We start from the raw sequence: 12,185 nt of genomic DNA on the forward strand, positions 1-12,185 counted from the left end.
CCGCTCCTCTCTGCCCGCAGCACCCGAGGCCGCTACGGCGAGGGCGCGGCGCAGGAGCGCTTCCAGCACGCCCTGTCCCTGGTCTTCATCCAGTGCGTGATCAACGCCGCCTTCGCCAAGCTCCGTGAGTGTCCGCGGCCGCCCCGGCCCTTGCGCCGCGCCGCTCCCGTGCGGCAACTCGGCGAGGCTGCCGCCTGCCCGCCGCCCTGCCGACGTTCCTCTTCTCTCTCGTCCTTCCAGTGATCCGGTTTTTTGACTCTGTCAAGGTGGATCGGACGCAGAACTGGCTGTACGCGGCTTGCTCGCTCTCCTACCTGGGCGCGATGGTTTCCAGCAACTCGGCTTTGCAGTTTGTCAACTATCCAACTCAGGTGAAGCAGAGTAGGCTGCAGGGGCAGCTCCTCTTACAACTCTTTTGCCCTTCTGGTGCTTGGGCTGCTTATACACCCTGCAACCACTGCGCCGAGGAAGCTCTTGCCATGGAAGAACAAGCTGCTAGTAATTATCAGGAGGGAACTGTGATTTTGACGCTTGTTTTCCTAAGGCTGCTTTTTTGGGGCTGCAACCTGTTGCTTTGCTTCCTCCAGCAGCCCTGTGTGTTGTAGAGATGAGTTAAGACAGTTAAGGTTATTGTGGAAAAGGAATAACAATACCTAGAAGTGGTGGGAATTTGAAAGTGGGGGTTGCTGCTAATGTGTGTGGGCTTGAGACAGTCTCTGAAACTCTCACGGGCAATTACTGGAGTGGTTTTCCTGCTGTGGGTCCTTGTCTTGTCTTTTGAAGTATCTGGTATGTTTTACCAAAAGCACGTATCAGGGTGGACTGATCCAGTACGGTTACCCCTGTGTTTCCAGGATCTCTTTGCTTGTTGTAGTCAGGCAATGATATGCAGTTCGTTAAGGTATTCTTTCTTTTATAGGTCCTAGGCAAATCTTGTAAGCCCATTCCAGGTAAGCAGACTTCATGTATCTTTTCATATACTTGTGTGGATTTCTCATGCCCTGAACCAGTCCATGGACCTAATTTCTAAAACCAGTATCTCTCTTCTTCTCTTCTGCTGCAAGAAGAGCAAGCAGTGCAGTATCCACCTAATTTTTTACTGAACAAAGTTAAATTTCCATGAGAGGCTTTTGGGAGCGGTTCACAATGTTGCTTCATCTTTACAGTCATGCTTTTAGGAGTGACTTTGCTGCGGAAGAAGTATCCACTGGCCAAATACCTCTGCGTCCTCTTGATAGTCACAGGCGTGGCCCTGTTCATGTATAAGCCTAAAAAGGGGGCTGGAAGCGATGACCACGTCTTTGGCTATGGAGAGCTCCTTCTAGTGAGTATTGCCAATGTATGAACGACTGCGGTCTGTGTTGGTGGCCGGTCTGATGAGGAAAAAGCAGTTATGATACAGGTCTGGCTGCGTCTCTTGTATAGCAAGCATGCTCTAAAGCTGATATTAAAACACAGGTGCATTATTGGCTTGAGGAATGCGCTTTCAAGCTGCGGCAGGGGATCAGTGCACGAGTACACGCATGTCTCTCCTAGCATAAGTTCGGAGGCTGCATAATTGCTATTTAACAGGTGATTGAAATGTAAAGGAAAAAAAAAAAGGGGGTGTTTCGAAATGTTCCCCATAAGGAAGAAATGATGAAGATTTTCTTTGCTCTTCTCTTATCTCTCTCTCTCTCTCTCTCTTCCCCCCCTGCCCCTCTTTAGCTCCTGTCTCTGACTTTGGACGGGCTGACTGGTGTATCTCAGGACCACATGAGAGCTCACTACCAAACTGGCTCCAATCACATGATGCTAAACGTTAATCTATGGTCCACCTTGTTCCTAGGGGCTGGTAAGGAAGAGTGTATGAAAGCGCAGCCACTGAGCCTCGAGGCTGCTGTGCAACACCCTGTGGGAAGAGACATCGTGTCCTGTTCTGAAAAGGGCCTAGAATGTGTTCTGCACACAATTTTAGTTTTGGGGGGGTTTTTACATGAAGATATGGTCTGGGTTGTTCAGTGTAGCTCTTTCAATGCCCACTAGAGGACACTGCTCCATGCACAGTTTAGTTACCCGAAGCCTCTTCACTTCTGAAAAGTTCTTGCTTGCATGCTGGCTCTGTGATCCAGACGTAAGACTTGGGTTTCCGCCTGTTGGCACTCTTGTTTTGGCACGGAAGCGAGCCCTGTCGCTGTAGCTCTCTGCTCCAGTTAAGGAGTAGTACTTCTAATTAGTTGCTCGGGACTGTTTTGTCAGAACTGGAGATGCACGTAATGACTGCCGCCTTTCAGTAATTAATGAGGAAGGTGATCTTTTTCACTTGTCCTGTGTGGGTTTTTTTTTAATATTTTTCCTTTGGTGGAAGGTGCACACCTAGCACATAAAAACATTTTTGTGTTCTGCTGGGGCACCTGCTTCTTCACTTTTACTTTGGCTTCAGCCAGTAAGTGCTGCTGTGAGGGAGAGATGCTGCAAAACTGGCAGGAAAGGGATTCGGAGGCTTTGGGTTTTTTCTCATGTGACAAGTTCACGGTCAGGGAAAGCTCACTGCTTGCCACCAGCCTTCGCTAGGTGGAGTTTAGTCTTTGTCAGGTAATGAATGTAAACTGAAATTGCACTATGTAGGCAGTGGCTACTCAGGTTGTCTCTGGGCTGCTAATTCACGCTTCTCATTTTCATCTTTCTCCTAGGGATACTGTTCACTGGAGAGCTCTGGGAGTTCTTGAGTTTTGCTGAACGCTACCCCAGCATCCTCTACAATATCCTACTGTTTGGCCTGACAAGTGCACTGGGTCAGGTAAATACATTTCCGTTCCCTATTCTGCAGTCTTAATTGGGATTTGCTTGCATAGTTAGAAGATAAAAAAGTAAAGCTGTCTCGCCTCCCCTTGCTTCGGTTGTTGCTTGGTTTTTGTACGGGCTACCTACAAGATTAAAGTTGGTTTAAACTTGTATGCCAATAATCAAGATTTTGAATAGACTCTTATGGCTAGGACTGAATAATGTTCCTGCAAAAAAAAAGAACATATGAAGATGATATGTGGTGTACTTTTTCCAGGCAAAGTGACAAAAGTTTTTTTTTGTTTTTTGTTTGTTTGTTTGTTTTAAACAGAGTTTCATTTTCATGACTGTGGTGTACTTTGGCCCTTTGACCTGTTCCATCATCACTACAACACGGAAGTTCTTCACAATTTTGGCATCCGTCATTCTATTTGCTAATCCCATCAGTACCATGCAGTGGGTGGGGACAGTCCTGGTGTTCTTGGGTAAGTCTGTGAAGAAACCATCTGAAGTCTTTCCCCCATTAACCTATGTAGAGATGGGAGCGCTAACAAAAGATGCTAGTCAAAAAATCTAGTTATACTAGAACGCCCTTGATGGAAAGGTGTCTTAATAGCCTTACTGGAGCAGGACAAGAGGGACTTGACTTCTGGCGGATTCTCTTTTGTCTTTTTTTTTTCTTTTTTTTCTTTTTCCCCCCACTTGACAAGATGAGTCGCTGCCACTCAGTGACCCTTAGTAAGTGGGTACTGTTAAGCCTGTTTTCATGTAGTCCCTTGCATTATGCTTGTTTGAAGAATGTGAATTTGCCATGCACATGGATTATTTTATTTCTTTGCAGGCCTTGGACTTGATGCCAAATTTGGAAAGGGAGTGAAGAAGACATCACATTGAGATGTTTGAACTCTGCAGTTGGAATGAACTTTTAATTTATTGTCTTGTACCTCAAAATCTGTTATGAAACTGGACTCAGGATGGGTAATGAGAATGGGAGTGTTTGGATTTTTTTTGTTCTAGTTTTTTAATTCTGAATTGTCTTAAAGTGTCATACTTTTGTTTTAACTGTAATCAAATGTTTAATTTTTTTTTTTCTGTAATCAAAGCTGCATTACTAGATTCTAGCAGCAGGATGAAATTCTTGCCTTAACATGAGGAAAGACTTCATATCTTTATTAAAGAAAAGGAGACAACGGCCATTTTTCCAGAACTTTAATTTCAGTACAGCTGACTGATCTTGGGGAAGAACTGTCTTGGGATCTTGCAGCATTCTCTTTTGAATCTGCTTAGTGCAAATGCTACACCTTGCTCCAAGGAGAGGACTAGTCTAAGGACAATTTATTTTAGTGTGTTTGGTGTAGCCTGGAAAGACCTCAGGATTAAATGCCTGCAATGAAGGCAGAACTCCCTCTTCTGATTGTATGTTTTTTCCATAACCGGGAACTGGCTGGTAGAGCAGCCAGTCGGACGTTCTTCCATTAAGATAATACATGTAAACATTGAGTTGCATTATATCCTTCACCTGAGCCCTTCTAAAACAGAAATAACTCTTGGCATATGTAAAAGTTTACAGGAAACCTGTTTAACCACTGGGGGCCAAATTAATTCTTTCCATCCCCCCTGCTGAGGAAGGAACCAGACCCTCTGCTGCTAAAGCCATGCCAAGGTTACATGACAACAGCTTCTAAATGTTGAAAGGGGCCTTGTTAATTAACCACCATCACTGAGAGCTGTGGAGCGCCTGCTCCCGGGCGCACCTGCTAGCTCCCCAGTGTTGTAGGGGAGGAGCGTTATTACCATAATGATGCCTTCAGAGTTGGAGAGCAAAATTCTCCAAAGAGCAAACTTTACACATGAAAGCATGTTTCTACCAGCTGTCGTTTGGTCTCCATCTGTTCTGTGGCTTTGGCCTTTTGCCCCTCCAGATGGGATCCTGATCCCTTTCCTGAGCGGCTGTTGTCAGCCTCTTCTTCTAGCCCCCACCTCGCCCACCCCTCCAGTGTTTCTTACAACCTTTTTGGCCTCAAATTTGGTTTTGATTTAACCTCTCTTACTATCCCATAGTTCTACTCAAAAAAAATGTGTTTTTTGCAAAATTAAACCTGAGGATATTGAAGTTTACTTCGAAGAGTTTTTTTTCTGTCACCTTCACCTCTTTGCTAACTTTTATTGTCTTAAAGGTCAAGTGATAAGTAGCAAGCAAACATTCTCAGTGGTAGAGAATCCTGAAATAAAAGCTTTTGTCACTTAACTCCATAATTCCTTCCTGATGAATGCCATGTGCTGACATCTGCTACTGTATGGAGATTCCTACTTCTCTGAAGACAGTTATCTTTCCCAGTATGTCTAAGGTAACAAATACTATTTGTGTTTTATAAGAAGGAATAGAGAAATTGCATGACTTGTTCATAAATATTGTGGCAGAGGTGGGAATTAATTTTCTTTCCTGTGTCCTAATCATGAAACCGTCCTTTCCCTGTGTTTAAAGGACTTAGTGCTAAGAGACAGAGAGAATCGTATCTTAAATCTAACTCGTTCCCAAACTCAGTAACCAAGCAACAAAAAGATCCTAGGTCAGCTCTCAATTCTATTAGTTTAACAGGCCTGCTTTCTCTTCTATTAAATTAGTAATCTCATGTAGCAATAGACCAGGTACCCCTGTCATTGTTCAAATTCAAATAGCTGAAAAAAATGCACTTACTCCCTTTACCATCCACCTCCTCATGGTCATCTTGAAATTCCCATTCAAACATGTCACCTGTTAAAATACTTGAGCCATTGCTGTTCTGAGTTATAACTTTATTCCAGAGCACATGCAAAGAAAACCAAAGGGAAATCTCTCTACTTTGATTGTTTTAGCAGTAATTATCACAATCACAAACTGAAGGACTGAGAGATTAGCAGCCTTTCTCCACTGCACTGTCTGTCAGTTATAGGTGATCTCCTCTTTACTTGCAGCATCTCAAGCCAAACTGCCTCCTGAGGGCTGGGAAGGGGCAGGTTACTTCAAGCTGCTTCTCTATATGTGCTAGGAAGGTTGCTCCTCCTGAACTCTCCCTCCCCTCCAAGTCTAGGGGCAGCCCTAGGAGAGACAGGGTCATAAAAGAGTATGAAACAAAAGCTCCGTGTTGCTAATTGTTTCCTTAACCATTGAACCACCATAGGTTCAAGGGAACTTTTCCTCAAGCTCACAAGTCTGTCTCCTGCCCCACATTGCAGCAGCCTGGAGGACCAGCAGAAAGAAAAATGTTGGGAGCTTCTTATGGTCTATTTTCTAAGCCAAGATGTGGCCTTACCAATATTTTCAACTTGTCTGTATTCAGAGCACAGATTTAAGGATCAGTCTGCCAAGAAGAAAGAAAATAGAGGAACTGCAGATTTGTCTCTATCCTGATTGCTGCAGGCTCCCTTGACCCACTTTAGCTCTAAAGCCTATTCCTGGTATTGCTCCAACTTGGTTCTTGCTACATCTCCAACTCTTAGTCAATCAAAATTTCGTWAGGGCAGCTCTTGTGTCTACCCAGTCTGAACCCTTTGGATTTCCTTGGACAGCTTGTGGTCTTTTGTCCAGACCTCGTGTACTGTGAAATCCCAGAAGAGGCTACAAAAGCAATTCAGGAAGCTATCTTCAAATCAGCACAGGCTTTTCTTCTTGGATGATGCCACAAAACAGGTCCCCAGCTTTGAACTGCCAGGAGCACTGCTGCAATGACTCCCCGCCTTGACAGACTGGTTACCCCATTTTGAGAGGCTTGCCTGGTGGCTTTTGGTACGCATTGCTGCTTGAGTTGAACTGTCTCTGTATAAGTGAAGAGCAGTACTGCAGGTAAACTCTAAARGAACTGGGTTTAGGATCTAGTAAGATTTTCATTTTCTGTATTACTTTTTTCCTATTAGAACTGTAAGCTCCTTCAGTCAGGCACTTCTTGCAGAGGGATAATTAGGTTTAATAGTTTCTTGGGGTTATTCCTTTTTCTAAACAGTGCAAGTGTCTTCATTCAGATGCAGTGCAGTTCTGTTAAAATGTCAGGAAAGGCCTTCTGTCTTAGAAGTAATAGAGATTAATAGTCTGCAAAGTGTAGAGGGAATTTATCCTGTATGATTTAGAAATCGAATAAAATCTAGGGTATGGCTGTGCAAAGGAATCTTACAACTTGCCAGCAGTAGTTAATTTCACTTATTCAAAGAAGGAAGAGTTTTGTGGTAGCATCTGCACCTATAAGCAGTTTAGAGGTTTCAAGGAGTTAAAGCACAGCACCCAGGTGTTCTCTACCAACAGTTTAGCCCTTTAGCAACTTGAGGCTTGGCCAGTTCTGCTGGGACTCAGATTGTGTCTGTCTTTGCTTTTTAAGACATCCTGCGGTTTGTCAGAAGGGTGCAAACCTAGTTCAATAAAAATCACTACCTTGCTCTCTTTAGTTTTATGTGTTTGATCTGCCACTTGTTTTCCTTTTCCCAGCTGCAAGCAAGCAACAGTTTTATTTGTGGTAGTGAAATATTTTCCAAAATGAAAATCTTTCTTATGGTGTAAGACATCACCCTTTGCAGCCAACCTTGCAGATGCTTTGACCACTTGCTGTGTAATCTCAGCTTTTGAGTTTGGCCTGACTYGTCAAGGGAGCTACTAAAGGGAATGCTTGTGGTTTGACTCCTTCCTTTACACATGCAACTGACCTTCTATCGAGTAGAAACAGGAAGGGAAATCCATTGAATAGGAGTTAAATTTTTTAAGTGGCTTAAACAAAACCCTCCAAGTGCAAAGATGAGGGCCAGGCTGAGAAGTTATGAAGTGACTCCATCTTCTGTCTTCTCAATGGGTCCAGAGTTCCAGCCCTGAGACATCTGTCCATTTATGACTCAGCAGGTTACCAGCAGGGGGAACTCTTATTTCAATCATTTTCAAGAAATACAAGAAGAAAAACAACAAAAAAGCAGTTCCTGTCTAATAAGTGATAGAATTGACCCAAGTCTTCATGCTTAGAGTAGAAATGTAATGTGGAAATCAAGGTCTTCCTCCATTTTGATTCTACTTTAATTCTTTTTGACCATCAGCAAAGACTACATTGAAGTGAAGTCATTAGAAACTTTAAAACAGTCACTGTCTTTTCAGCAGGATAGTCCTTCATTACAAATAGCATGTGTATAAATATGTATGTGCCCACCTGCATGCCCTCTTGTCCTCATATAACACAAACAGCTGGTCTCATGCACAGCAGCCATAGGCATCACAGTCAATGTTTTTGAAAGCATTTCTGCCAGAATCCTCCCAGGAACCTTGTCAGGTTTTGGTTGTTCGAGGGAGACRAGAAGTCATGCACATACTGAGAATAAACAGCAGATTATATTGCTGCACTGTTTGTGCCTGTTGTCCCTCCAGGAGGAACTGGTTGATGTATCAGCTAAGAAAGGTGAAGTTTTATTTCATAGCTAACTGAGACATGGCATCCGCAGGGGGAGAACTTGGCAGCTGCTTTCCTTTTTCTTTCATCTTCCTTGTCTTTACTAGCTCCCTCTGCAACTCCATCAACAGATGTTAAAAATATAAAATGTTTAGAGAGCATATAGAATAAGGTAGGTGGTACCATGTGTGCATATATTTTGTAGGTGCGCATATAATTGTGCAACACAATTTTCTGATCACAGGATAGTAAAGACTCATGCTCAGATGAAAACAGTTTAAGGGATAAGGAAGTGATCATTACTGCTTTGTAATCAATGAGTTATCAATCTTAAAGCTACCACGTCTTCAAAAAATGTTCATTCTTCAAAAATGAGGATTTGTGCTTAAAAGAGTCAGAGTCCCCAGCATGATACTCATCTTAATAGGTCTGATTCTTAAGACAGTCCAAGGTGCATCCCCTTTAGAGTTTCTCCCTGCAAGCCTACAAAATCAGTAGTTACTTAAAACAGATGACTAAAATTCTGGCCTTACAGCTAAGCCTAGAATAGGTACCTTCACTCTGAGCCTGGGCTTTGCTCCAAACTCACCTTTGTATCATGAAGTCACAAGCCTGTATTTAGAACTCTAGAAGAAAAAGCCCAGGCCCCAGAAAAGTACAGGCCTAAATGCCTGACTCTGTGAGCTCATCTTGCAGGATTCCATATACTCTTTCAAAGGAAACAAGAACTCCTGTCGATTTCCACAGTATGAAAAACACCCATGATAATTAAAACAGCACCCATAGGGGAAAACGTTTGAGTCCCACTTCATCACATAATAAGTTTATGCTGACTGGGAGTAAGAAAAAGCTCATAAGGGCAATAGGGATGGGATATGCATTTGAAATATATGCTCTTATAATAAGCAGTTTCATATTCAGATTTATAGTTCATAACTAATAGAATTTCAGCAACAGTGAGCCAGGGATGCATTTAAAGAACAGGCAAAACAAAGATAATTACCTCAGACTGAAATTGAGACAGCTGGATGTCACACTGAAATGAGGTATTTAAGGTTTTAAATATTTTAAAGAAAAATTAAGACTGCACTTAAGGCTTCAAAATTAAAACAGCAAAAAAAGTCATAAGGACTTTTTTCCTTCTCTTGCTATGCTTTTCAGCTTGCACTGTCGCTTTCATTCTTTTTGTATATGCATACACATATATGATCCTGAATATTTTTAATATATTTTTTATCTTACTTTGGTAAGCTAATAGCCTATATCCAGAACTTTATGAGCAATTAACCTGGTTTAAAAAAAAAAAAAAGTGCTTAGAAGATACAATGTGGTTTTCATACCCAGTATGGCACACGTTGAAATACTGACTCATTTAGTAGAGATGTTTTGCTCTAAGAATGCAAAAAAATAACTGTCAGATTTGGGTTTTTTTTCCCTGCAAGCAGGTTCAAGTCCTTGACTGGGTCTTCAGTTATCCCAAGAGTAGCACAGACATACAGCATGCATGAGGCATTCCCAAGAGCAGTTCTATTAGCACAGACCAGATGCTTTGAAGAAACCATAAAAATGAAAATCCAACCAGGTCAGTCATGGAAATGTTCCATTACTTGAAATGAGGACTAAGTCTTTTGCTTGACTGAGGCTTGAAAAGATGAGTGGGAAGGAAGTGAAATATTTTCTTAATAGGCACGCATAATTTTGGGGGACAGCAAAAGATTTCCTTAATGGTACACATATATAGAGAGGTTTGTCTGGGGATGAGACTAGGAAAAGCAACCCACTCTTTTTTAATCAAACATTGTGGTTGTTGAAATTTCCCCTTTAAATCCTGACTATTATATGAGACAACACAGTAATCTTGCAGTGGGCCTGGAACGTGAATAGAGAGCATAACAGGCCCATTTTGCAACAGCCTCTTACAGTTGACGACAGAAAACTGTACTCCAAAGGACTATTTCCTACCTAAAATTAAACATTACAAGAGAATAAAATCTCACCCTTCTCATGTACACTCAAACAATAGAGATCATTTTCTCCATCTACTGCGGCAGTGGAAGAAGCAGAGTTGCGTTTGTATCCCTTAGCAGCATGATCACCTGACACTCATTAGCTAAAGTTTTTAAAATTACTCCTCAGAACAATGCATTCAGCTTTCCACGTGAATGCTGCCTCTCTTACTCTTTATCAGCTTTAAGGCACTTTACTTATTTTTCAAAGCAGAAGAGTTCCTGCTCAGATTTAGCTTATTCTTCTCAGAATTTTAGTGTTGCTTTCTCCTGAGGACTTGGCAGAACTCATTCAGTGAATGTGATGGGCAGTAATTTGTTAATTGATTAGTTTTACAGTGAATGTAGCAGGGAGAAGAAAGAGTGATCTCAGGATTAAGAAACTGAACACCAATCTGGATTAGGAGATTCTGCCCCTGCCTTAGGACCTATGTGGCAACATAAGGCTCCACAGATTTAATAGTTCTTCATTTTTGTGTGAACAGCAGGGCTAGATTTGCAAAAAGTGAGTGTTCACAGGCACAGCTGTAGAGAGTTGGAACTATATTCTGAATACACAAAGCACCATTAAATTACCAAGTTCTCTAAATAATCAGATCTGAGGTATTTCAAATTGGGCACTTTAAATTAGTGCCCACTTTTGACAGCATTAGAGCTTTATTTTCTCTGTTTTCATACTTTTTAAGAGGATTTTTTTTCACCCATCCATATTCTGTAAAGCATATTATCACTGAAAATCACTGGGGTACCAGGTAAGATAATTTCATTAATATTTCTGAGCAGTTGGATACCATTATTTGATTATTGAGGAAGCATCCAGGAGGAGATCAATGATTTTTGCATTCAGTAAATATTTTAGGTATTGTGTGTTAAAATTTGGGGACACATACAGGATGCAGCATTTCATTTTATCTACACACTTACCCARTCACAAAAAGGGTTAGCTCAGTCCAGTGAAAAAGTAGTTCTGTCAACACTGGAATTAGTGAAGCCTAGTTTCCTGTAGATTTGCGGTTTGTGGTTGACTGGGGCTCCTGTTTCAAGTTTTCTCCATACTTAGCATATTCAGAAGGTTTCTCTCCCATGTGGATTCACTGAAGTTTATTAAACTATAGAGTAATATATTAGAGCACTTGGGGGAGAGGGGTATCCATTTTCTCTATCCAATCTCTAGTTTCATGGAATGTAGTAGAATGCAATTATCTTTAAGACCCCTATTTCTTTTTTGAATTTGGATGGAAATCACTACTGAGTTAGAAGTTATTGAGGGATGCGTAGGAAGATAGGAACATCAACAGTATAAGCCTTGTTTCCTTAGGAAATCAGGTTAAGAATAATATGTAATCATACTATTAAAGACTTTAGTACACAATTAAAGACTATAAAAAGACCAAAATTAATTTGGCCTTCATGACTTCTGGATGCTTGCTTTTGAAATCACTGTTCTAGAAAACAATTTTTGATGCAATAATTGAGTGCATCTTTAAATGAAATTAAAGATCTGAATACCTATTACTGCCATTTTGATTGCGATAACTTAATGCAGTAATAGTCATTGCAGGACATTGCTATTGAGAAGGCATAAACAAGAAACTGATTAGTTCCATGTTAAACTGGTCAGTTCTATAAGAATGTTATAGAGAAGCATTATTCAATTCACAATAGTCACTAGAATTTGTGCAATAAAGTGCATATTGAGGACTAATATTAACCTTCATCATTGTGGTCTAAACAAAAGCACAAGTTTTGACAGCTCTCCTCTCTTTTACCAACATAAAAAAAAAAAAACAGGCCATGACTAAACTGTCATCCAGTTATGTATCCTGACACAAAGTAATTGAAAGCCAAATTCTTAATCTGTGGATACCTTCTTAAAAATCCTGCCTTTTCTTTACCCGTTTTTATTCCCTGCAAGGTCAGACTTCATTTTGTCTTCTCTCCATTCTCCAGTTTCTCAAAGCAAATGCAGTTTTGTTCTTCTTTTACTACATCCCTTCTCTTCATTGTCCCCTACTTTCTT

The 12,185-nt window shown here is 41.3% G+C and overlaps 1 protein-coding gene across 1 annotated transcript; it reads left to right on the forward strand.

The window, feature by feature from the left end:
* Window positions 1-6: 6 nt before the first annotated feature.
* SLC35B1 (solute carrier family 35 member B1) lies at window positions 7-7,178 on the forward strand (the record flags this gene model as incomplete). Its single annotated transcript, XM_026071855.1, has 9 exons — window positions 7-124; window positions 241-371; window positions 920-950; window positions 1,167-1,324; window positions 1,708-1,834; window positions 2,673-2,779; window positions 3,095-3,248; window positions 3,605-5,111; window positions 5,925-7,178. Coding segments are annotated over 8 exons (879 nt in total), but the record flags the coding sequence as incomplete, so codon positions are not given.
* Between the last annotated feature and the right edge of the window lie 5,007 nt (window positions 7,179-12,185).

The sequence above is a fragment of the Apteryx rowi genome, unplaced genomic scaffold (genome assembly GCF_003343035.1).
Source record: "Apteryx rowi isolate R43461 unplaced genomic scaffold, aptRow1 scaffold_331, whole genome shotgun sequence".
NCBI classification, from domain to species: Eukaryota; Metazoa; Chordata; class Aves; order Apterygiformes; family Apterygidae; genus Apteryx; species Apteryx rowi.